At 41.7% G+C, this 26,946-nt stretch overlaps 1 protein-coding gene across 1 annotated transcript in view; it reads right to left on the bottom strand.

Moving 5' to 3' along the window:
* Positions 1 to 10,688: 10,688 nt before the first annotated feature.
* Positions 10,689 to 26,946, bottom strand: part of ZNRF2 (zinc and ring finger 2) — a 54,909-nt gene continuing 38,651 nt past the window's right edge. The window contains exons 3-5 of the mRNA XM_053985466.1: positions 13,067 to 13,172; positions 12,294 to 12,371; positions 10,689 to 11,169 (exon numbers count right to left, since the gene is read on the bottom strand). Of these exons, the coding sequence (XP_053841441.1) occupies positions 12,314 to 12,371; positions 13,067 to 13,172 (164 nt within the window). The 3' untranslated portion in view covers positions 10,689 to 11,169; positions 12,294 to 12,313. The remainder of the gene's footprint in view (positions 11,170 to 12,293; positions 12,372 to 13,066; positions 13,173 to 26,946) is intronic.

Below are 26,946 nucleotides of genomic sequence, written 5' to 3' on the forward strand. Positions count from 1 at the left end.
CCCTGTAGTCCTCCTGCCACACTGACTGCAGGAGCTCTTTGCATTTCCACCTCCTGCTGCTGGGGCAAAGACTTGCTGGCTTCAGGAGTCACCACTTGTATTTGGCTGGTGCAAGCTGTGTGTGTTTACTGGTGCCAGATGATGCTGCAGCCCTCAAGTAAGCCCTGCTGTGACACAGTGCAGTCCTGCTCCAGTCAAACACTGCCAGGTCCTCAGGAAAGGGTGTTTGTCTGAGCCTGGTGTGGCTCACGTGGTTTCACATGTGTCTCCAGGTGCCAGAGCACAGTTTATGACTTGCAGGGTGGTGCAAGGCCATGCAGCCTTTACTCTTCAACTGCAGCCAGCGCAGGATCCCAATCCCACTGTTCCATGCTGAGAGAGCGGTACTGATGCCGAAAATACAGCAAGACACTTGTTGCTGTTGACCTCATTTCAGAGAGATGAGACACACTTTTCAGGAGCAAAAAAAAGCTAAAGCTTTTTTTTTTAACATCCCTTTATATAGAGTTTTATAAAACCTCCCATGTCTATCTCCTGTTGGCCAGTAGCAAGCTGTTACCCCGAGGTAATTGGTCAGTCTTGGTGTCTACATGCAAGAAAAGGTTGTTTGTGAGATACTATTTTCATTATTAAAGCGGAGACGATTGGGATTGTTGAAACAGGTGCAGGAAAATAGTCTAATCTGTAGAATTCTTTTGCAGGAAAACAGGTTGTTTTTCACTGTTACAGGCTTCTGCTTTCATGAAGAGATGCTAGCTTTCTCACGGCTATGTTGGGCCAAGTCAGGATCCAGTCTATGATGCTTTATACACACCTACTGTTTGCTACCACAGACACCCATGCCTGCTTTTCTGTAGCTTCATTCTGCTCCCTCACCTTGTGTCAGCAGACAAAAACAGGAGCCCACTGCAGAGCTATACAAATGGCTGCAGTCAGGCTGCATCAGAGCCAGGTGAACAGCAGCGAGGGATGGGTTTGCCATGAGGAAGGAGAGGTCACTGCAGAAACCACTTGGTTTTCAACTGATGGAACGAGTAATCTCGGCATGAAAAAGCTGCAGCTGTACACAAAGGCCTCAAATGCTGCTTTAGTAGGTAGAAACAAAACAGCAGGATTGTGCTAGGTGAAAATGGAAGCCAGGCTGGGACCTGCCAGCTGCACTCAGGGACTCCAAATTTACTCACAGGAGGAGGTTTCTCCTTGCTTGCTGGAGGCTCTCAGTTGCTCTCTGGGGTAGGTCAGCCTTCTGAAAACACAGCGGAGCTACAGGGGCAAGACCTTCCTCACTTGCCAGAGTGGGAAGGTGAGAGGATGCAGGGAATGCCACAGGTGCTGTGGGAGTCCCTCTTCCATCCTGGGAAATTGCTGATCGAATCCCCTGTAAATCTCAACAAGGCTGAGGTCAGCCAGTATTCATTCTCCACTCCCACAAGTAAATGAGGGCTGATGGCACGAATTGCAGACGTTTGAAATAGCTGTCCTCAGGTACACAGGGGGATGTGAAAACAGGGATGATGTTTCAGAGAAAACAGCAGCTTCAGCTTCAGGAGCATCAAAGTGTGAGAGGTCACAGCAGGTAGGTTAAGGAATAAAAACTGGCCTTACTCAGCCAGGGGCAAAAACTACAGTCATTGCTTTATACTGGGAAAGCAGGAAATGTCCTGTGCCATAGGCAGACAGGGAGTATCTGGGTGATGCACTGGAAAACAGCAGGTTTCAGGCAGTGCTGATGCCACCTCACCTACTCGAGGTCAGCACCTGCAGAGCTCAAGCAACCCTTTAGGGTGGCAGTACCTAAATTCCTGCCACACACAGGGCCTGCAGCTGCTGCTGGCACCAGGGCTGCTGGCAGGGGGGCTCCCAACAGCCCCAGGAGGCTGCCGATTGTGCAGTGCAGGTCTCAGAAAGGTGCCGTGCTTGCCCGTCCCGGCCCCCGCGCAGGCAGCTGGCTCAGGAGGTGCCTGCTGGTGACACGGCTGAAGGGCCACTTCCATCACTGCAGCGAGCGGCTGTGCCCGACAGCAAACCAGCCCTGGTGCACAAGTGTCCCCCTTGCTCCTCAGGGAGCCAGAGCTCCAGCTGCAGCAAACCCCTTGCAAACAACTGAATTATGCCCAGCCTCTCCCGTCTGGGGATTCCCCTTATACACTGAAGACAGCAACTCAATTAGCTGCTAAAGCCTCGCAAGCCAAGAGACTTAGACCTCACAGACTGGAGCAAATGAAGCTGTCAAGCTTTCATGCTCTCATTACCTGCCAGACACTTTAATCCTGAGGTTAGCAGATGTTAATCCCGGCCCGGGTGATTTGTGAGGAGGAAAGTTGCTCCCTTGAGAAGTCACCCGGGTCCGCAGGGGAAGGCAGCGGGAGAGAAGAGGCCGCTGCCAGGCGGGGTGGGAACAGCCCCGCTGGGCTCATTCCCCTCGGGGACAGAGCCCGACGGGGCCCGGGGAGAGGCCTGGCAGCTTCCTCTTCCTTCTGTTTGAAGCCGGCTTAAAGAAACAACTAGGAGGGAAGGGAGGGGGGAGGTTTTGTTAAAATGTAAACGCATGTTCAAACAAAGCAATCTGTAAACAGGAAGAAAGGAAAGTAGGGCAGAAGCTCGACACAAAACATAGCTCCGAAGACAAAGGGCCAAATGCGGAGGCACAAAGCACCTGCCATTTCCAGCGGGCTCAGCTGAGGCCGTGTCCCTGAGCCTCAGATCTGCCTCCTCTACGCTCTTGCCTTCACGAGGAGTGACTCATCTTGCGTCAACTGAGGATGGGCTTTATGCAATTATTTATTTATGTCAAACCCTCCTCCCTGCCACCATGCATCCCTGATCTCATTCCCCTCAGAAAACAGATGCTTTATTACATGAGGGCTGGAAAACTCCATCTCACTTGGCTTTTGCTGAGGCTCCTCGTTTCCCAGTGGCTGGCTGGCAAGGAGAGAGCAGGAATGAGCTGCACAGCACCTCACAGGCAGTGTGCTCTTCTTGTTTTGCTTTTTGGACACCAGCAGCCCTCTCCCTGCAGGGCGAGATGGAGCTGGGAGCCTCCTCTAGTGAACAAACATGCTGGGGGATGTTTGCAGACACCAGCAGGCTCCAGCCTGCACTGCACCCCCCCGCAGGCACAGACATTGCTCAGGTGTCGTAGCCTGAAAAGGAGACCTTACAGAACAGGGCACTCAAAAGCCAGAGGAGAAATTTCCCTGTTTAGCTCCTGTTACTGCAGGGGACTCTTCCCACCTTTCTGTTCTCCTTGCTGAAGGGTGTGTGTTGATCCCCTCTTTCTGCTAAAAACAACACAGTATCCAGAAGTGAACATGGACCTCTAGCTGTACCAAACAACAGCGTGTCGTAGCGGAGCCAGACACACACACACACGTGTACAACGTCACCATCTATTGCTGACAGTTCCCAGGAACACGCTAGGGACAACAGAGCATCCCAGTTCACCCTACAGGACAAGCAGCTTGGGGCAGAGGTGGCACATCCCATGTCCCAACCATAGGGAGGAAGGTTAGGATGTGATACCAACAGATGCCACTAATTTAAATTTCACACATGAAATCCTGTACCTACTGAACTGGAATGATTTCCAACAGATTTTTCTGATGCAAAGCCAAACTCTGCTCTAACTAGTTATTGATTGCTTCCATAACACAGCTCAAGACTGAGGAGGAAAACAGAAATGACCAGCAGTTAAGGAATTCAGGCTTTCCAGAAGGCGACTGGGAGGAGCAGCTGGGGAAGTGGGGAGGGGTGGTGGAAAGTTACTCCAACAAATGATAGGAACATGTTCCTCAGTTATTACATCCAACTGTTTCTGGGTGCAGACTTGAATAATTTATGCATTAGAACTATCATCTGCCACAGAGAGAATTGTGATGGTCCAATTGTCACTGTGCTTTAGCAATGGGATCAGCTAACCCTAGCCACACCAAAAGGCTTATATCTCAAAAGTGGAGCAAGCAAGGATAGACACACAGCTGTGGGGGAAGCTGTGCCATAAATCCGTGCATTACATTCCATCAGCAGGTATTACCAGCCTGCACAAGTGCCCCGGCTGGAAGCAGCACCCAAGAAATATCTCCTGCCTGGAGAGTGAACTCCTTTCATTTCCCCCCACATCCTCCACATAACCTTGGTGAAATCCACTTGGTTTTACTCACAGTACCCACAGCTCCACTCCCAACTAGTGTAGGGGGAAGGGTGTAAAATCACACTTTCCCCGCAGCAGACTTAGCCTGTACACTATCCGAAACCACATGGCTCATCCATGCCCCTGTCCTCGTCTCACTTTACATTCAGCACAAGGGCTACAGCTCCCCAGCTGCTGCCAGGCCAGGCAGGAAGGTTTGGAGAGGTAACACGGCCAGCCAGGTCTCTCACACACATAGCTACCTGCTGCAGGTGACCTGACTTGCAGAGCTGCAGCCACTGCCTCAGGAGAAAGTTTCCAGGCATTCCGCATCACAGTGCTCTGCCCATGTCAGGATGCTCCGCTGGAGAACAATTGAACACCCTCAGTGGCTCTGGGCAGAAATTCCCTCCTCCAGCAACATGTCTCTGCAGGAGCCTGTTATAGCCTCCTTCCAGCTGTTTAGGGACAGACCAAAGTGCTGGTAACCATCGGGGACAAAGAAATCCATGCACTGCCCAGCCACAGGTATGCTGTCAGGGAATCAGTTTTAAAGAAGCAACCATGAAATGTTTTGGAAGGAAGCTAAAGTGGTATTTGGGTTTAAGGAAACTGAAGGAAAGAGCAGCTATTAAGTTACCTTGATCCACTAATGGAGGTTCCCAGACTCCAGGTGAAGAGAAAGGACTGTTTGCTACCATCTTTGCTCCATATTCCTTTTTTTTCCTTTGGAAACCACCCATGAGTTTCCCTACCTCCTGACCTGGCAGCTCTAACTTATGCTAACCTTGAAGGCCGTCATGTCTGATGAACATCTGCAGAGGATGCATTAACCAGAGACATCTCACCTCCAGCCTCCTGCCACCCCCACAAAAGAGCAGCTACATCAGCTCCTCTGCTGAGACCTTCCCTGGCCAGAGGGATACAAGCCTGTCACATCACTGCTTGTGGGACAGGTGAAGACTGAGAGGGACTCAGAGGGGCCAGAGGGTTGCACTCTCACCTGCAGGACTGCAGAAGGTGAGATGCCAAGCTGCTTTTCTGGCTGTGACTCTAAACCATGCACTGCTTTTCCCTCCTCTGCGCCAGCTCAGACTGCAGCATAGACATAAAGAAGTCCTGTCCCACAGCAATGCTTCTTTCACCAATACTTAAAAAAAAAAAAATCACCTGGAAGTGTGAGGAAAACTGTGCTTCAAAAGATTTATTACATATATTTGTACATATTTTACATGAATGGAATGTTAAACATACAACCTAAAAATCAATAAAAAAATATTTTCATTCATGATTATGTACTGGCAAACCACTGAAAAGAGTACCTTAGAACAACTTAAGTCAACTTGTAATCATACTGCTCAATTAAAAAAAAAAAAACAAAACAACAAAACAAACAAATATATTTTACATTTACATTAGACATTGCAAATTACATTCCGATTTCTGCTCCGGGTAATGAAGGAAGGTATCTTGTCCATTACCACTGCACATACAGGTGGCATTTCAGAATCTAGCATGGACTTCCCTCTAACTCACTGTGGGCAAAGTTAGCTCTGTAGGAAGAGGCATATAAAAAAAGGGAGTACACTTTCTGCTCCCTACCAACCAAAATCTGCCAAAGGGTGGGAAGAGCCAGAATGAGACTTGTAATCAAGGGATAAAGGTTAACACTGGATCACCACTCATTCAGTGCTACACGGCAGCTCTTAAAATTTGTTACAAGTAGTTTTTATGTAGTTCACTAAAGCATCCCCTCTACAGCTGAGCCACCACCCTTCTTCCTTTAAAGTTATAGTGCTTTGGCAATATCAGCTAGGGGAGAATTCTTCACTGTATGGTAACGAATATTCCAGCTTCATCTCAATATATACAAGAGCATAGAATCAAGCTTTGATGTCTCTTCCTCTTAGAATTTCACACCTTGAGAGCTTGTGACCAGTCGTGTTGAGAAGTGTTTACTATGAAATGTATCAGCATTAAAAGGGACAGATTTGAGGGAAAACAAGAGGAACAGGATTCAGCAACAGATTATGTTCTTGCAACGTCTGGTTACTTACACTTGAAACTCTGCCAAAATCAAGCAAATCCTATTTATCGTTGCAAAATCTTTGCCAAAGCACACCCAAGGGCAAAAGTCTCTCAAACAAACACACGTAGATTAAAAGCTGCCAGAAAGATCAGTGAGTGGGCTGGCTGCCTTCTACTTCTTGTACACTGGCAACTTATTAGATCCAAGACAGAACCATGTCCAGCCTTTTTCAGGTGCAGGATAGTCCTATGGTGGTTTACCTGAGCAAGTCTTCAGCAACTAATAATGCCCCACAGTGAGTTCATTTTACAGCTTATTCCATCATCAGCTCTGATGTACTACTCGAAACATGACTTTACAGAACACAAACAGATTGGAAAGCCAGCCTATAATTGTGGAGTAAGATAACCAAATGTAATTTGAGAGTATGGACTGGGTTGGTTTTTTTAATGCCCAAGAGGCTAAACCATCTCCAACTTGATTTTAGAAGCAGGTTACTTATGTGGAGAAACAGGAACATCAGATTTTTCATTCAGGAAAAAAATCCTGGACATAGTTCTGTTGCAACTTTCTCACACAGTGTGTTTTGAATGGCAAAAGGTTAAGTAGTAGGAGCTGCATGAAAAAAACCACATTTGTCTGGATTGTAGGAAACCCATAAGAAACTTTCTCTTACAGTTACAACCTCTTACATCACTTTTGCTGATGCCAGTGGAAAGCCTATTCATATGGGAATATAGCCTAACATATATCTTGTCTTCAGTCTAGGAGGAGAAGAAATTGATACTAAAATGACTTTTAAGCTTGGAAGGGTGGAAAGTGAATCATCTAATATAGCACTCATAAAAAAAAAAAAAAAAAAAAAAAAAAAGATAATCCTCCACTAGCAAAGGTGAGCTGGAAAATGCCATAGTAGCACTCCTGCACTCCCAGGCGTGTGGTAGTCTCTCAGCAGGAAAATCCCAAGTGCACAGCAGAATTAGTACCAAATTTGCACACAAATACTCTTTTTCAATACAGGAAAGTGGCTAAAAACTCAGAGAGATCAATGCCTGTAACAAAACCAACATGTTTTGTCACCATTTACAAAGAGAGAATAGTAACATTCAAGTGCCAAATTCCTTGCTTTTGGTGAAACACAGAAGAAATAGAGCAAGTTTCTAAAGCCCTCACACAGAAAAGGGAGTGCACTAAAAGTATTCTTAAGCACATCTCACATATTAGACATATCCCTCCAGAAACACCAAAGATCCACATTTCTGAATAAAAATTATCTTTCCCATATTTGCTGAGATTTCAGTTTCCTGGGAGTCTGTTTTACCAGCTCTCCATCCTTTCAGCAAGGCTTAATTAAAACCCCAGTGCTCCTAAAATTAAGAAGTAGGATAAATGTATAAATCTTGAGAATTAGTAATAAACCCTCTTTTCATCATAAGGGGGGAAGCAGGGAAAAAAAACAAGGTCACAAGCATCCACCCACATTTTTGTACATTGCCTACATGTTTTCCATTCCAAAATACCCCAGTACACTTACCCTTGATTATGACAGCTAACCTGACTACAAATAAGACCATCTGGTTTTGGCTTTATCCCTCCCAAAAATAAAATACTAATAAATTGTGGTGTACTTTGTATTTTTGCTTTTACATCCCACTCAACTCATTGCTGAATGAACACACAAAGAAAATGAGCTACCTCCTTCCAAAGGGAAACATTATTATAGATATACTGACTTGTAAGAGCCAGGACAAAGCATGCCCTGTGCTGACAGCAGTCTTGACTCCCTTGTTATTGTATGAGGTATGGGTATATACAATCCAACTCACAGCCACCTCCACTATGAACTTTAAAACACGAGTTGCTACTGAAGAGACATGGGTATATTACAAATTCAGAAAAATCACACATTTCAAGACAGTGTCAACTCTACTCTTCCCCTGCTGGCAAGCAGCATGTTTATGGCAGACCTGAGTATGGGAATTATTTCACACCCTTACATACTTAGGGAAGATATAGGCCAGATGACAGAAAATACTCTGAAACAGCACAGAATTGGCAATCTCAAGATATTTACAGGCGAAGAAGCATATCGCACCGAAATTGAAGTTATTGCTTCTTGTGGACAAGTGTGGTGTTCCTTGTTTGAGACACAGGACTTGTTTGGTGTTTATTTTTCCCTTCTGAAGCACAATGAGTCGACACCCTTGTGAGGACATTTTCAAAATGAAGGTGTTGTCTGTGACTAGAGCTGTGCCTACAGCATGGTCATCACCAGCTGATGGTGACAGAAAGCTTACCTAGGTGAGTTTCCACTAGTGTTTTCAAACCCAAGCATCGCTCTCATGCTTCCAGGGTCATTCCAGGCTTGGTCTATGTTACAGGTTTCGATACAAGAAAACCTCCCACAGTCTTTCAGAAGAGATTTATGGATACCAAGAACATCAAACTAAAGCTGACCTTGTATCAGTTCCTCAATTAATCCAAGGATTTACTGCCTCTACTGTGCTGATGGAAGCGGCGATGGACTCTTGCCTGCAAAAGCATCACCAGTGCAATGGCTAGTGTCCTGCTTTTCCAACACTGCTCCTAAACATGGGACAATAGTCCTAACTGCTGCGTCTTTAAATCAGCTACTTCCATTGGAATACAGAAAATGAAGGGTTTTGAGGAAACTGTAAGTGAACTAGAAGTATGAACTACCAAATCTGAGCTGTACAAAGATTTATGTTTCTTGTATTCACGTACTTAACCCTCAAGCCAAAGACTATCTATGACCTCAGAGCACAGGACATCAAAACACTGACCTACCCCCTTTACATGACTACAGGTGAGTTTCTGCAGGCATGAAGCCAACAGTAAGCATTAAATCAATGCAAATGGAAAAGTTTACTTTCAGACGATATCAGGAGTTTAAACGATTGGGAAAATGGGCCTGCAGGCAACAGCACTATTTGAGTATCACAGGTGCTGTAATTCCTCATCCCCTCCCTCCCCCAAGATAATACAAGGCAACACAAATATTCTCGTTGAAAAAGGACTCTGTACAGGGAATGACTGTACATTTGATGTGACTACAGAATCGAACGTTTGACAAAATGATTCTGCTCCCACTGAAAAAGAGAACTCAACAGGGCCCCATAGCTTACAGGTTCAGCTGAAACCAGTTGATGCAAGCCCAAAAGTATAGAAACTGCACTGGCAATTACAACAATTATCTAGTTTGGACTCCTTTATATTTGCAGCGTAACAAAGGCATTTTACAGAGCAACATTCATGAGAAAATGTTATCCAGGGAAGAACTGCTCTTCAAGCAAGATGGGAGAGTTTAGGAGCATGAACTGCACTTCTTCTCCAGATAGCAGCAGTTCCTCCTATTCTTTGCCCTTTTTGATATAAATCACAGCAGCAACAGAGAGAAATGTGTACTTAAACAAAACAAACTAACAAACAAACAAAAAAAAATCCAACCAGAATTATTTACGTACAAGAAAAAAGTCTGAAGTGTTGTGCAACTTATTTTAACTATTGAAACTCACTAAGAATACTGTTGCTAATAAATATTCATAAACTCTTCCCTGTGATGTGAAATTCAGAAACTGCTACAATTAATTCTCAATATAAAAAGTATGCTTCTAAACCCTGATATCTGTTCCAGTTCATTGTCTTTTTTTTAAAAAAAATATTTATTTTAACTGTGATACTTTGTGGGAACTAATGCATATCCACAGTTTTACTCGGTGTACCCACCCAGAGACATCCTGTGTTTTGTGGAGCTCTGGTATACCTATATAATACAGTAAAATAATACTAAATTAAACAAATGCAGATGAATTTAAAAAAAAAAAAAAAAAAAGAAAAAAACCCAAACTAAACAAAAACCCACACTGTCAAATGCTGGTCTTCACATGAAGACACCGAGGGTTTAGATGCAATGTACTACAGATCCCACGACCAAAAAAAACATTTAAACAAGGAAACATGAACTTGCGCATGTTCGAAAAATAAACACAAATCCCACCTTGATGTTATCTCACCCTTGCCTATAAAAACTTCTCCCTGTGCCCACACATGCAGTTATTCATTTACACCTCAGGAGGCAGCCTGGAGATGAGAGTAGTACAAGAAAATAATTACCTGAAACATCTTTAAAAAAATACCCGTTAAACAAATTACCTTAACTGGCAGCACTTAAAACTGGTAATTCTTTTAATTCTTTACTTTTTCCTATTTTAAAAAAAGTTGCATAGCTGTAAGGTTTTGCTTTGCTGCATTTCTTTCTGTCATTTTGACTCATGAGCAGTAAAAGAGACGTTTTAGTTACTTAAATAGCAATACAATGTGCAGATTTCATCAATCTCTATAGCTTGATCAATATAAATTAGTTACCTGTCTTGGTTTTACTCTTTGGACTGCACTGTGACAAAGGTTTAGTTACAAAACTTTGAAATACAGTATTCCTACACAGAGCGTGTTATGTTTTCTGTTCTTGAAAAAAGTGAAGAACGTAAAACAGGGTGTGAATTCAGTAAATTAAGGTCACACTGTTAGATTTTATTTAGTTTGCCATTTACTGATCTTCAGCCAATGAGAAGGTGAAAACGTTCCCACTCCAATCTGGGGCCATCCCCCTGCAAGGGTCTCAGATAGCACGTATCGAACGTCTCCACTTCCACTGGAGGCAGTAGGAAACATGTCCAATAACTCGCTTCTTCACAGAACCAGAAGTTAGGCTGAAATTTGGAACTTTGGCCTTCGATACAAAACAGTGTCAGTAATGTCTCTGGGGAGTCGATTGTTACAGGATGTGCAGCATTTTCAAAATCCCTGTGTGTCCTTTGCAGAGTGTTTGGTATACTGAGCACTACTGTCAAGTAATGGTGTCTGCAATGCTTCTCCATGTCACTGTCCATCTTTGCCTTTTTCAGCCACAAAGAACTAAGTCTCAAGCCAGGCACGCTGTGTTCAGCAAGGGAACCTCACATCTCCTATGTTTTCTGATCAGTGGAAGCAGCTGTTGGAAAAGCAGAGGACAAAATACCATTATTTCAGTACAGAAACCATTCAAACAGCATGAGCACAACCACTGAGTTTTCTTTCCCCTTTTTTCCTAAGCCCCCAGCCATCACCATCCCTGCTGTGGAAAAAGCACATAGAATTTAACATGAGGCTGGACAGCCATGAGCATGTACAGAGACAGAGGTGTTCATGAACAGCACACAGCCTTCTGCCAGAACCAGAGACTGAGGGCAATATAGGAAATATGTTTGTTTATTAATTGTGGCTAACACTGCCCTGAGATTAAAACAATTATCTCAGTAGCAGGATATCTTCCTTGAGGTTTTCTTTGCTACCCCTACAGCACAGACACATGAAGCAACATGAAACAAATGCACAAATAAATGCTAGTCATGAATACTTCAGATTTTTTTTTAATTTCCCTCAGAACAACAAAACCAAACTCTCAGCTACCAGACAGAATTTCAGATATCTCTATTTCTCTAAGAATTATGATTGTTGGTGTGCTTTGCAATGCTTAGGGGCAATTGTTTAATGTAAGATAAAGTTTCTGAGTTAGTCAACTAAAGAATAAAACTATCCTTTAAACTTTTAACACAGATTGCAGACCTGCAATCATTAACACAAAACATAAACTGGAAAAGTGTGAACTTCTGTGAGATGAGATGGATAGAAACATATCAACATTTTTTATTTATTTATATGCTTTAAACATTCTGGAATGCATTAACATTAAGGTAGTTTTGAAAATACCTAGCTTCAACCTTTTCATATGATTCCAAAAGCCTTGTCAGAAATACATGTCAGTATACTCACAAAACAATCCAAAATTACACAATAATATTCTTTTAATTTTGTTTCATTTCTATGGGAAAATACTCTTAGAAAGTTAATGCTAAAGTTTTCTTGACACTGACTTACCACTTCCCAGTACTAAAACTGGAAAGGCCATGCCATGTAAGGATGCAGAAACCTTCTGCCTATATTGCAATATACATCAATCCTTACTGATTAATATTGTAGTTCTGAGACACAGTAGTAAATTCACAATTAAAAAGAAATAGTACAGTTATTTCAGGTAATCAAGATATTTATTGTTGGGACATAAATAAACATTACCGAAAAATATGAATCTTGTCTTAATCTGATGGATGCTCAGGGCAAGATCTATTTACTTCAAACCATTCATCTATGCAGCTGTTGGATACAAGACAAAATATGAGAACAATTGACATGAATACCAGTAATATTTAGCAGTAGGATATGAATATAAATTGGTTTCTTCATTTCAATGACTAGAAGTATATGCATATGCACACATCACTGGAAAAATTAATAACCCCAAACCACAGTAATATTTGAGTATTAAACATTGTTGAAAACCTAAATTTCTTAAGTGTTAAAATTTTCTAAGGAAGCATTTTACAAATTACAGATTTTATACACAGGTTAATTCACTACTAACATTATCATCTAGCTTATATCATTCACTGACATTTTACTTTCTGTAAAGTACAGACACTTATGAAAAAGAAATATGAAACAGGTTAAAAAAACATTCCCCCCTCTCCCTGCACAACTCTATTAGCATTTGATAGAACTTAAGCCCACACAACCTAGGCTCCTCAGCCATAATCCACATTCCTTGCCCATTCAGGTGATTTTCCAAGAATGAGAAGTTTGTAGCAGGGAAAATTAACTTCCAATACATTCGGTAGAGATGCAGGAAGATGTCATTTAAAAACCATCTTTAAGGCTGCTACTGCTGTTTCTTTGTTATTTTTAATGCAAAAAGCAACTAAGTTTAAGCACTTCTTTAAGCACCCCTTAAGAAGAGTTACTCCATAAATGCAACCTTCTGAAATTTTATATCCATCCTAAGGAATACTTGCCCTTTATGATATATGCAGAGGCAAGGCAGCCGTGCTATAGTATCTCCTTGCTGCAGCTCTTCCAGGCATATTGCACACTCCCCAGCGTCTTTACTCAGCACATCCTCTGAGGAAAGAGCACAAAGTGAAATGGTTAAGAATCAGACTACTACAAGCAAAACGTTCTTTATTCAGTACATCAAGGACATCTACTGAAGAAGGTATTTTTTTGTCCTGCAGAAAGGTAAGGATCAGTGACACACCAGCTGACTGAAGATTCATGATGAGAACCCATGCTCAGTCTTCAACGTGCAAGTTAAGTTCAAGCCTGAATGTAACATTTCTCTGACAAGGTACTGTAGGTAAATAACTAGGTAAAGTTCTTCCTAGCTTCTAAACACTTAGCCTGTCATTTGATTTTTCTACTCTCCTACTCATCTCTCTTCTATACATCTGACTTTCTTTCACCAGCCTTGCTGGTAACTCAAATTTCACTCCTTCAACTTCTTCTCACCACACTAGCATGTTCTACCTTTTTCTCAGTGTAAAGTATGAGACTGCCAACTGTAGGAATGTGAGATTTCCATGAAGGAAAGATCATTGCTGTATAGCTCCAATGAGTCCTGAAGACACTGAAATTTTTGCAGAATTACTAAGTCCAAGAACAAAGGAGGAAAAAGTAAATTACTAGGAATGCAAAAGAGTTGGCTTTCACTAAGAAGTTTCTGGGAAAACATATTATTTTTAATAAAAACCTTCTCTCTTGGACATTTCTCTTAGCCAGAATGTGGGATGCAGAATTCAGTCTTAGCACGAAGCAAACCAGAAGATCACATAAAGCCCTGTTTGCCAGATGCAGATTAGAAGTCCCTGTTAGACACAACCTCACACTCCACAGGGCGCTCCCGACAAGAGACCATGTAGTAACCAAACTGGCAGATCAGAAAGGTGCACACTTGGCAAAGTAAGTCCACGTGTTCAACTTTCCATGGTTTCATGGGAAAAGCTTCCCCTTCATTGCCAACAGGCACCTCGAGTGATTGCTTATGGAGAGCACCTTTTGCAGCTATGACTGAGAAACCAGCAGCTCTATGCTGTTGTCTCCTGTGGCTCCATCACCACTGGCATTCCAAACACAGAGAATGGCAGACAACTGGAAAGCTGCCATGGCAGCAAGAAAGTAAAAGGAAACTAGGTCTACATTGTGTCCATTAAATGACAGCTGTTTTGCAGGTGCCTGGGTTTCTAAAGCAGTGCTTATTTCAGTCTCCACTACATTCATTGGTTATGCAAAAAATCCTGTAAAATACCACGTGTTTAGCACCTTCATGGAGATGTGAAAAATGTCTAGCATGAAGCGAACTATTATAAAGAAAAATATTCAGAACAAAATAATAAACAATATACATCCACCACAACAAGAAAAAATTTAAAATGTATTTTATGCACAGTAAACTCTTGTTGTTCAACCAGAAACTGCAAGCTTCTCAAAACATTAGAGATACTAGGGAGACAAGGTAATTTAAAACAACAGAAAATATTTTAAGAACTCCTACCTGTCAGCTTGCCCAGAAGAGGGTGCTAAGGATAAGTACTTCCTTGAGGTTGGATTTTGGTATTTGGTTGTTTGGGGTCTTTTTAATACAAAGGTATTCTAATATGTGACCAGGAGGCAAATGCTCTCTGGACATTGTCTAGCTAGAGAGATATCAATCTTTGTCTGATGCTGTCAGAATTCATCCTCCTAGACCACCTCTTTGCAAAACTTTACAAGAACTCCTGTGAGCAGTTTTCTTCTCACAGTTAGGTTGTAGGAAGCAGCACCATTAATAATTTAAGCATGTATTATACATACAGACCATCATTAATAAAAGTAACTTTTTCCACAGAGTCCCTTTATCAGATCAGCAGCTGCTACCCAAACCAAAATGGGACTAAGATGCCTCAAGTGAATTAAATCCCAGTCTCACTCCCTCAAGCACTCTCAAGAGGGAAGCATTTAGTCAAGCTTTGATAAGAGAAATTGAAAAGCTGTCCGATAAAAACACAGTTTATAAAAGAAAGCATTCCTGTGAACAGCTTTTCTATCCTTCTCTATTGTACTTGTCTGGCTTATCCTGCACTCCCTAGACTGCACAATGCTTGGGTCTGAACTCCCACTGAGCAATTTAACAACGTTCTGCACCTTTTGGCTAACATTAGGGCATGATGCCAGTTCAAACATTTGTACTTCCCACCAGCCCTGGCGTAAGTGTCTGACACTCCTTTTATTTTCCTTCCAGTATTCCTGTACTCTCCCTCTTGCCAGTACTGGCCCTACTGCACAAGTCCCTGGCAAACAGCTTGCTGCCCTCCCTGGCTTCCCAACTGGGATGAGGCACCAGGGACACACGGCTTTGCCCGGTCATGCCACAGGGAGCTGGTGTGAATGATGGCTGGCACAGACCAGACCTTAGAAACACAGTGCAGTTCTGCCATCCCTGCAGAAGAAGTTATGTTAACAGGTCCCAATGCTCCTCTTCCTCTGGAATATTGAGGAATCAGCATTCCCTACTTGTGCAAACCTCATGAATCCTACCTAATGCCCTTGTGCATAAATAGTGAAGGTATGAGTGCAAAAAAAAAAAAAAACAACTGCTGCAAATGCCCATGTGTAACTTGGACGTTAACATACTCCAAACACATATAATTAAGCTTATAACTAATTACGCACGTAGAGTGATGACATCAAAACCAATCCTTCACAAACTTATTACACCTTGGATCTGACTACCTTTTGACCATTTTAGGTGATTCGGATCATCAATCTCAGACAAAGAAAAAGGAGTGAATAATCCAGTTAGACCTGGATCTGGTCAGAATTTGTTTTGTACTTGTTTTATACAGCACTCTCCTACACCAACACTGGCCTGTATCAGATGGAAGTCAGTTTAAGGGCCATTTAACAATGACTTTTAAACATATCTGTTACAGAAAAATCTGTATATCATTTTGCACAGAACCACTGCAGCCTGAAGAGGTTTTCTGTCTTGATCTTTTCCTGCAGCAGAGTGATTCAGCAGATACATTTTATTTTAAAAATTTTCCCTTAAAAAAACCCAAATCGGCAACAAAACACACAAAACAAAAGGAGTAAAGCAGCTTAAAACTTCATCAATGTTATGATCAAAACATTTATATCAGTGTATTACCTAACTGGAGGTGGGAAGAGGAAATAAGCCACATTTTTCCATTTCGCCCACATATGGGTACATACACAAACACCACACCCCCACATCCAAGTGCACTGTCCCTAATAGGAGGTAAACACTCCTCCACCTTCCCAGCAACTTGAGCAAGTACTCACTAGCCAAAGACTGGTGTCAAAGATGAAATCTTGCAAAAGAGCACAGTATTTAGCTTCTGAGTCTGTTAAGATACTTCTTCCTCTTCTCCTCTATCCCTGGTTACTACGGTTTTAACTTTGGGTTGTCAGTAATTTTTCCTCCTAAACTTCTGCTTTTATCTTTACTGGAAAATAAATTCTACAGCATTTCTGCATTTATAGCAAAGTCAGTAGTAGAGGATTTAAAAACAGACATTCTGGCAATTTTTGCACATACTTTACCAATTAAAAACTTTTCTTAGAACTTTTGAAAATACATCTAAATAATTACAAAAGCCACTAACTCAACCATGATTAGGGTTATAGGCAATATCTGTTATTAAAGTGTCTTTAAACTGAGGACTGCAAAAGTATACACACAGCATACCTTCTGGATAAGGTAATTAAAATCTGTGCTGACGCTTTTTGTTTTTCCTTTTAAAACACAGGCAGATATAGCCCTAGGCTCAAGAAACTTGAAGTCACAAATCATGGAGATGTCAATATATTTTGGGAGCTATCACTTTATAGCTGCATTATTTTACTTCTCTCTGGTCATTCTCTGGAAACAGAACACCAGGTTAGAAACGCCTTGACCCAATTCAGTATGACAGCTTTTAAAAAATGTCTGTATTTTTTCTAAAATTTAAAACCTTAAATATCCATGGAAGCTGCCATCCCAACTAGATTACTAGTGAAGGACACCACAAAGGTCAACCCTTTTGGGAACACAACTGAAACTTAATTGAAACATACCTTTTGGACAGTATTCACTCTAACATTGGTAAAACAACAGCCATTAAAAAACATTGACAAAACTTTATTAAATAGTACATATTACCATGTATTTGTTACATTAACAAATACATTGTATTTGTCATTTAATTTTGAAGCTGATGACTAAAAACTGTCTTAATAAAGTACTAGAGACTGTCTCTGCATGTTTTTAAATGGAGTATTGTCATGGTTTGACATGGAAGTGAATTTTTTCCAGGAAGTTGGGTCAAACCAATCAGTGGTCAGGTTTGGATATTGGCACCTGGAGTGACCACTGAAAGTACGGATACACCTCTGAGAACACAGGGGGTTAAAAGCAAGAGCTCCCAGGAGAACTGTCTCTTTGGTTCCAGTCATCAGAGAGTGCAGACTCTCCCCCGCCCAGCCTTAGGCTGAGTGGGGGAGGGGAAGCCACGCGGCCTTGTCCAGGTAGGCCGAGGGGCTGAGGGTCTGGAACCGAGCCAGCTCCTGTGGACGGAAGGGTGGAGAGAAGCGGAGATGCCTTTGTCCCCCCCCCCCCCAAGAGGGAAAGAGACAGAGAGCCTGGCGGCACCTGGAAATTTGCCGGCAGAGGAGAAGGAGAAGGGGGGGGATGATGTCCAGCGTGGGAGACGGAACGCTGGACCGAGATATCAGCCGTCCGGGGAGTCTGAACGTTTAACCCTTTCCAGGAAATGAGGGCTTTGTAAAATATTACTCCTCCTTGATTTGTAGTGGAAGAGAGACAGTCCGGGACCTGAGATGTTAGAAGAAGAAATATTTAGGTGGGAGGAGATGATGAAGTAGCTTTTGGCTGGACTTTTCTTGTTAGCCATAGACTGAACCAAATTCTCCTGCAATAGAGACTGCATTTTAGGGGGATGCAGTGGTGACCCAAGGAGACCTGCTTCAGCTTCTAACCACACAGGAATGGCAAGAACAGAAGAAAGCTGAGGAGGGAATGGTGATGCCCTCTGTCTTCGGGAAAGAAGATGAGTTCTGTTCTTGGACCCTCGGCCCCAGGGGAAAATGGTGGGGACTGTAGTCCCAAGATGAGAAGCTGAACTGTTGTATCTTTGGGTCCGTGGCAAAGCATCCTTAAAGAAGCCCTATGAGCAGTCTGTCCATGCACGGTGGTGAGAGCACTGTGACGTGGAAAGGAGAGTGTCACACTGGCAGATTTTCTCCAGGCGGTTGCCATGTGTGACAGGGAAACACAGGGTGTGGCAACTGTGTTTCCTGGGGGGTCTGTGGTACAAGAGAGACTTCTCTCTCCCTTGATAGCTTGAGTATTGATTATCTGAAGGGTGGTAATTTGATCAGGAATCCCGGGTGATGTTTCATGGTGGGTGTTTTTGGAAATTGGGAGGAGGAGGGGTGTTTTAAAAGGTCTTCATCCTGGATTTAGTTTATGTGTTTTCTGTAGTAGTAGTAGTTTAATAAAGTTTTTTTTCTTTTGTTATTAAGTTTGGGCCTGCTCTGCTCTGTTCCTGATAACATCTCACAGCATTTATTTAGGGAAGGTGCGTTTTCATGGGGGCGCTGGCATTGCGCCAGTGTCAAACCATGACAAGTATGTAGAGCTCTAGAAATCTAGAAACCAATATATTTGTTCACACGTAGAGTGTGAATTCATCCATATTGCAGAATATACTCTACATTTTTACTGCTATCACCTTTGCTAATATCACAAGGAGTCAAGGAGGACCTACACATTTCCAGAGGTACCTTACTATTCGGCAGGAAGTATGTGTGTATGTGATTACACACTTATTAAATGTTACTGACTTCATTTACTAAATCTTTATGGCTTCTGTCACATCTGTTTTTCTCCCTCTCCATTTCTTTCTGGCTGTTTCTTACTGTGCTTTCCTCTTCTTCACACTCATTTTCCCTAAAATGTGTTCTCTCTGGAGCTGTATTTTCTATCACTCCTTTTGCCCTCCATCATCTCATTTAATTTTCTGCTGCAAAGCGGGCACTGGAGGAAGGAGGAAGAGAGAAGTATTTTTAACTATCTGATACAAATAATACGGACAGCCTTTTTATATGGGGTTAATGTCCTTGGCAGAAGCAGACACTAGAATGGAAGGAAAACCATCATGCACAGGAAGTGGTTCTCTCATGTAGCTCAGTGATTGTCTTTGCAGACTGGTACTGACTGCAAGCAAAACCTGTCTTTCCCAGTCCATCCTAAGCACTAAGAGAGCCAGCAGTTTCTTTGACATTACAGCTGGTTTTCAGTATTCTGGCTGACACAGGAACAATACTCTTGATTCTCCAGGGATCATTCTTGGATGACCAGGTCAGCCATCCACTACTGCTCAAAAGTTGAGGCAGAAAGACACTCTGAAGGAGAGAGAATTCTTAAGTGCTCAGAGATCCCAACAGGAGGAGGAACATCATTCACTTGTCACAGCAGATGCTTATTTTGCCACTTAGCATTCACAGCTACAGGGTCAGTCAGCAGACTGAGCAAGGCAGAGCTGAAGCCATTAGCTAAACTCACCTATGAAGATTGTGCCTTCACAGCCAGAAGTGGAACTTCACTATCCTCAGCAGGGTAGTGAAGAAGCAGTGGGTTCCTAACTAGAAACATTTATTTTTGCTCTAGTATAAGCCACCTCCTCTGGATCAGATGTAAAAGGGAAGATATTTAACATCCAATATTTTAACTTGTACCACAGCTAAGCAGTTTTCAGGATTCACAACACCACAAAGTTGAGCATGTGAATAACTTAAATCCAAATTCCCTTATATGCTGCTGAAAAAACCCAATATCCTTGTGCTAATCAAACAAGCACAGGTGGTAACTTTTTGAGCATACAATCACCCCAAACACCACTGCATGACTCACGTGGTATTATCTAGAACTTAAGCAAGCCACAAATACCTTCCCAGCCACAATATACAAAAACTAAACCTCCCCAAAGCAAGCTAACAAGCTACAACAAATGTAACACTTCATCAAATACTGACAAATACTGCTTGATGAATTGCTGGGCTGGGAGGCGTGGATGTTTTTCGGCATCTCACTCTTCAGCCCTTGCAACACGGCAGCCCATTACAATTTCCTACTCAAAGTCAATTTCCTACTGAAAGTCCAAGCGTTATCCTTGTCTTCCCCATCCCTCTCACGTTGCTCAGTGTTGGTCCAGGACTGAGACAGCTATGTGCAAACAGATACCCATCATGAAAGACTTCCTGCACACACATTGTCTACAGTCTTTGGTGCTCCCTCTTCTTAAAACGCAAAAGTAAAGGGCAGGGAGCTTGCAAAACAAAGGGAAAGTCACACAAGAAAAATATTTGTAGAATTAGGCCTAAGTGGCAATACTTGTGTAGCAACACCAGGCTGAGATGGAAGGAGATGGCTGCAGAAGTTTCATTGTTTCTTAGCTAACCCACATTTGAAGAACTGGATTTAAATTTTTGTGGGACATTCTGAGTTTAGTAAATTCTGAGAAATAGCTAGATGCTTCCTGTTCAGACAGATAACTAAAGGGACTATGGTAGAAAAAATTACTTCTGGTGACATAAAGAAAAACTGAAACAGTAGTGATAGAAATACATTTAAGTGAGCAGGAGTAAAAAAAGTCTGTGTTGTGTAGTCATAGTTTAACTAAACAGAATTGTATCCAGATAGCTAATTAATATATAAAGCAGAAGAGATTTAGCTTCAGTGACCACAAGGGAATCCTAGCTGGAGCTATACGATACAGGGTGCTAATACAAGTTATGGTTCTGAAAAAAACCCAGAAATTAAATCTCAAGTGTAAATAACACAGGTTTGATACAATGTCCAATTAAGGTATCTTGCTTGCAGACAAAGTCAAGTTTGCACCTCAAGGCTCCCAGTGAAAAGCTACACTTTGCAAAAAAGGCCTGTAGTCAGAGAAATAAATGTCCTCACTTCCAAGCATCCACATCCACAGCCATTCCTGTGCTATTGTTATTAGTGTACCAGCTTTCTCAGTCCATATTTATACTGCTGACAGAAAGTCAGTTGGGGTGAAATAGGTATTCATAATAGACAAATTCTATTAGCCCAACTGGCCATGAAATGTCTTTTCCTCCCATCTTGAGATTTATTGCTAGTGACTATGCCTTTCCATAGTAATTCAAGATTTGCTCTCAATACAGTTATCTGGTTTACTCTAAAACTTCTGCTTAAGTCTTTCCAACATCTGTTTAATCAGTCTGCTTGCAGTTTAAGATGCCTTTGGACATTAAATAATCTTAAAATAGCTAAATAACTTTCTCCTGTTGCACTGACAACTAAAGGCAAGTTCCATTCACCATATTTGTAAGTACCATGTCTTTAAATTGTCAAATTTTAGTCTAGGTATGCACCAAAGAGCTGCACCTGTTCATAAATGAACCACAAATAAACAGTCTTGTCCTCCAGAATGTGGTGTAAAAGACTTTTGCCAGCCTTACTCATCTTGTACCAAGTCCCCACTTCAAGTGAACTGACATGTATTTGTTTTTTGAATGACTCAAGAGGGTACCTTGTTCTTGAAGAGTGTCCCTTCAAGACTCTTCAAAACTTCTATTTTGTCCCGAGGCTTACCCCACTCCTGTCAGAAACATTGCTTCTGGGAGACAGTAGTTCTAAATATTGTCTTCTCAGAAGGTGATTGGGTGAAAAAGTCTTGAATGCAGCCATAGCAAACTTGTTCCCCATGTGAAATCTCACCGTGAATGGTATACCCTAGAACATGTTGCCTGAAACAAAGCTGCTCATAGCAGCACAAGGAATAAGGAAGCTGCCTTCAGGCTGTTTTCTTGGTTTTTCATCAGTATTACATGACCTCTCAGGTTATCGTGTGTTAATCTTGAATGTCAGGAGTTAAAAGCAGCATGTAAAGGGGCAAACCCACAAGAAACAGAACTGCAGCAAAACAAGATACCTTAGGAAACAGCGTTAAGAAAGGATCACTTGGGGAATACATCCTCCTTGGCTCCATCAGGGAAGAATGATTTACACTTCTCAAGGCTGAGTTTACCATCAAAAAGGATCTTGCACCACAAGTATGCTACAAAAGGAGGAATGGTTGATTAAATGCCCAGAAGCAACAAGATTGTATTGCTGCCAGAGTCTGCTGTATTTAGAGAGGATCATTTCTTACAGGGAACTGGAGATAAAGCTGGGATGAAGGAAACTTACAGAAGCAGGCAAGAAAGAATAGAAGCGTGGGATCCACACATGCAGATCCTTTATCACTTTTGTTTGTTCAGGAGTAAAACAAAGCAAAATATTTAAGTGCTGCTTATGCATACCCACCAATCCATACCAACATTAAGAAACTGCTATGATAGATGAAAAATCAGCTTAGGTCTATTGAAAACTTGGAACTGCAGTCCAGAAATCCAGTTCAAAGGTGGGTGAACCATACAGTTTCCACTTAAGCAACGGGCAGGGTTACCATGCAGGGTACACTCAAGAAAAATGAGAGACCTGAATTCCAGCTTGCCTTGCATGGCAGATAACTTCTTTACCAAAGGTAAAAAACACCAAAACCAAACAAACATAAACCCAAATGCACCAAAAAAAAAAAAACAAAAAAAAAAACCACCCAACCACTCAACCAACTAACCAAAACAACAAAAAAACCCCAACTCCACCAAGGCCTATAACCACAAGAATATTTATCTATAAAAACTTCTTTTGGTAGTAAATCACTTGGGTATCTGAGTTAATGATTTCATGAAGAAAAACTACCACTGTGGTCAGGGGAAGGGTGAAGAATTCCTTCCAAATACAGTGCAGAAACAGGTCTTTTCCCTTAACTTTACAGTCAAAAGGAAGACTTCACTCAGATGCTGTAAGTCTGTTAAAATGAGCAACTTTTCCAAATCAAGACTGGATACTATCACCAACAATGTTCTTAAAAACTTGGCAGGTAAGGCAGAGCATGGATGTGGCAGAGGAAACAACAGAAGATGACTGTCTGACCAAGCTGAAGGAAAGATCTAAGTTGGAAAAGATCTCACAAGTGCACAAGGTTGATGTGGCTGTTCAAAAAGGTCCCCACTGAGTTAGGAAATCCCTTTTGCTTTGTCAGCTTTTTTAAGTGACTAAATTTATTTTATGCCCAACACAACAGAAGACCTAAAAGATTGCAGAGAAGAGTCTTCCAACAGGCGAGTCTTCAACCATTCACCATCACTGAAAGCATAGCCAGAGCTAGAGAAATTGCATTGCAAAGATTTTCAAATAAGATGTTTCCTTCTTCATGATCTGCAATGAACAAGGAGTGTGATGGGGACACGCTGACCTAATGAAATGTGTGAGAACTCTCACATGACAGAAGGCAGATAAAACAAGCGCATTAGAAAGCTTCAGAGAAGGAAAGGGTAGGGCAGTAAGTGTCCGTGAATAACAGAGGCAGAGAGAGGGAATGAAGAGAAGCAGCTGAGATGAAGTTATCTATCCTATTAGTCTGGGCAATATGGGTTACTTTAATGGTGACTTGTTTTGAAGTTGGATGAAGGATTTGATTTCATGTTTTGTTCACTTTGTCCTTTTTCAAGTTCCTATTCCAGGCTTCCTACAGGTGCCCTAAGCACAATGAGTTTTGCCAAATCTTTTTTCCAGTCTTTTAACATTGGCCAAGTAACTGACTCATTGCAAGCAAAGGAGTTTGGTTTGATCTGATGCAAAATGAGTGCACAGGGAGATGGCATGAAAGATGAAACTATGAGCCTAAGGTAAAACAGGAGGGGGGGAAGAAAAAGCAGGTGTGTGTGACTAAGACACTATTCTTAGGGAAGATAGGATGCATTACCAAGCAACACACAATGAAAACACTGGTGCCAAAACCCAGTGTGTATGAAGTCTGGCTTATTAACCCCAGTGCAGGTGCTAGGCCTAGAAGGCACTTTTCCCAGCAGGCTCCAGATCAGCCTTCTCCAGATTAACACAATGTCTGGTGTTAACATGCATACACGGGACAAGGATATAAATCACTGCATAATTTTAACTTGTCTGTCTTTTCTGTTTGCAGCAGACAGACTGCTTTTTACAAGCTATTCCTATTTTAAATGCAATTATCCTCGTGATATAGCTGGAATGCAAAACATGTCTGAATGCAAAGGTTCTGATAACATCAGATATTGAGTCAGAGTTTTCAAAGTTATCTCAGTTTTTCTACTCTACACTAGCCCATTATCCAGTATTATAATTTATTGCAGCAAGCATAGAGATACAGTATTTCTGGTGCTAACTGGTACCTACGGGTTATTGCTATCCCAGTGAGATCCTGAGTATGTGGGTATTGAATTGCAAGAGGATGAAAAAAAAACTCAAAAAAACAAACAAAAAACAACAACAACAAAAAAAATCACAATAAACCTTCCTTTGAATTTTAAATTGACTAAGTGAAATAAAAAATAAGCACAATTCCAACAGTACTCAGCAATCATGATCATTCATCAACAATAACACAAAAAGGTTAATATGGAAGATGCATTTAAAAAACCAAATGTCGTCAAAGACACTTCTCCAGTATTTGTTCCAAGTTACATGCCCATAATCTGGCAGTATATTTCTACAGCAATATTAAAGTTTTATTTTTCTTGTCGTTTTTTTCAATTAAGAGGCTACCAAAACTATTGAACACCATTATGACATAATTTCAGCTAATAAAGCCATAGATTAAAACAGACTTCCTTGGAACTGAGAGAAGAAAAAGGTAAGTGTTAACCAAACTATTCCTTCCTCCACATCTTTGTTCCAAACAAATAAACATTATTTATGGGCTAAAAATTAACAGAGAATACTACATTCTTGCTTAGCTACACAGGGACTATCAAATACCTAATAATACACATGAATAGTACCTAATTAAGCTTCACACAAGGAAGAAGGGCATGAGGAACATGGCCAAAATGATGAAAATCTGATAAGGCTTCAAATTACAGATAGCTGTTAGTGTAGGGTTAAAATGGAAGTTGAGGTTTTTATTAGGAAGTTTTAAAAAGGTTTAATGAGTGTTAATATAATTCAGCACTAAACACCAGTGAAGTTTCTCATGTTTCAGCTGTGTGTTAGAACTTGGGGTTATTTCTGAAGCTGAGCAAATCTGTAGCCACATGAGACAAAGTTACACAAACTTTGGGGAGCAAAGAGGTTCCCCCAGGGAGGACAGAATAGGCAAGTCCAGTATTTTGTACCTATGTCAGTACATGTTTTACATCCTGTTCCAGAATTACTGGATTTTGTTAAAAATACTAGAAACTGGTAATCTCTCCCCTGTGTAAGCAGTGATAAGAATCTCCAGTTTAGAAGTGAGAGTACTCTATCACACTAGCAGTGTTTTCACCCAGCTTATTTCTGAAGAGTTTGGCTTGTTTTATCACTGGAATCCCCTACAAAAGCTAGACTGACTTCTTTTGTGCATTGAAGGGCTGAGTCTTCAGCTCAGAAGCATAGGACTATTTAAGTAATCAAAGGGCAGCAGGTTTTAAAGCGAGATTTTAATCTGAAGAAAAAAAATAAATTACAAATGACATTTCAGGCAGTAGTTTCAAATTGATATGCCCTTAGGGCAGTTTCTGAGCCAGAAGGAGTAGCTCTTATTCTTTTATACTTCTTTAGAGAAAAAAAAAAGGGAGAAAGTCCTGATCTGCAAATAATCTGTATTAGTTCCTGCAAAACAGTGAGAAATTTAGGGAAAGAAATACCATGAGATTCCTACACAGATCACTCAATCTCAGTGAGATGTACTCTGGTATTTATTTTTTAAGACCTAGATTTCAAGCAGTATTATTTCAAAATCCAGCAAATGAAATCCATTCCCTATGATTAGAAAAGGGATATTTTCAAGGTTTTGTCTCCACAGGGCGACTAAGAAACAAAAAAAGAAGGGTAGACTGCTGCTAGCAAATGAGTAAAATCTTAAGGTTTTAGAGGTATCAACTTTAAAGACTGCAGAATTACCATAAAAAACTAGCAAAACTAGGAACATTATTTCCCCTGGAGCTAAGTTCCCAGCAGTCACAAGACTGCAGCAGTTGCAGACGCGATTTATGACATCCTCTGAATGACCTCTCCGAGCTAAAGACTGATTAAGTGCAAGGCATGGAAGGTAGCTCCTGTCTGCCCGCATCACATGATGCGGAGTCACAGCACGGCGAGCGAGGGACAGAGCTGTCCCCGGGCTCTCTGCTGCAGGCAGCCCTGCACTGCCAATTATGTAAGAGAGGCACAACGACACGCAGCAGCGCAGGTATTGGGTCCCCTCCTCGTGTCACCCGCAGACGTTCCTTGCGGCACTGGTTCACAGGTGTAGCTGTCATTTTCTAGGACAAGAATTGTCACTTGACTTCAGCAGCGCTGTCAGTGCAACAGCAAGGCAACAGCGGTATCTGAGGTTAAGGAGTGGCATATAAGTAAAAGAAATAACTTGAGCTATTCAGCACATGAATGGTCCCATTTTCTCTGCTTCTTTCAGAAACAAGCGGGCTTGTTCTATAGCTGTCAAAAGCTTTACTGTATTTATCCAGTGCTGCATATAAAATATTCCCATGGCACAGGTATGCATTTAAATAAAGGCAATTCCAGCGTATTGAGAAAAAAATGTTGTTCTGCTCTCAAGAACTGAATTGAGTATGAGGTGACATTGAAGCTATTTTGCCATGGCTTTGTCACAAGAAGTTCAGTCTAGAAGATTTAGGCCTGGCTGAAGGGAAAGTATGCAGAAAATACTTCTCCCCAAAGGTTTGTTAAAAGAGTAAGTCACATGCACAACAAATCAGAGAAAAAATTAAGATATTA

Source organism: Vidua macroura, chromosome 1 (genome assembly GCF_024509145.1).
Source record: "Vidua macroura isolate BioBank_ID:100142 chromosome 1, ASM2450914v1, whole genome shotgun sequence".
Taxonomy (NCBI): Eukaryota; Metazoa; Chordata; class Aves; order Passeriformes; family Viduidae; genus Vidua; species Vidua macroura.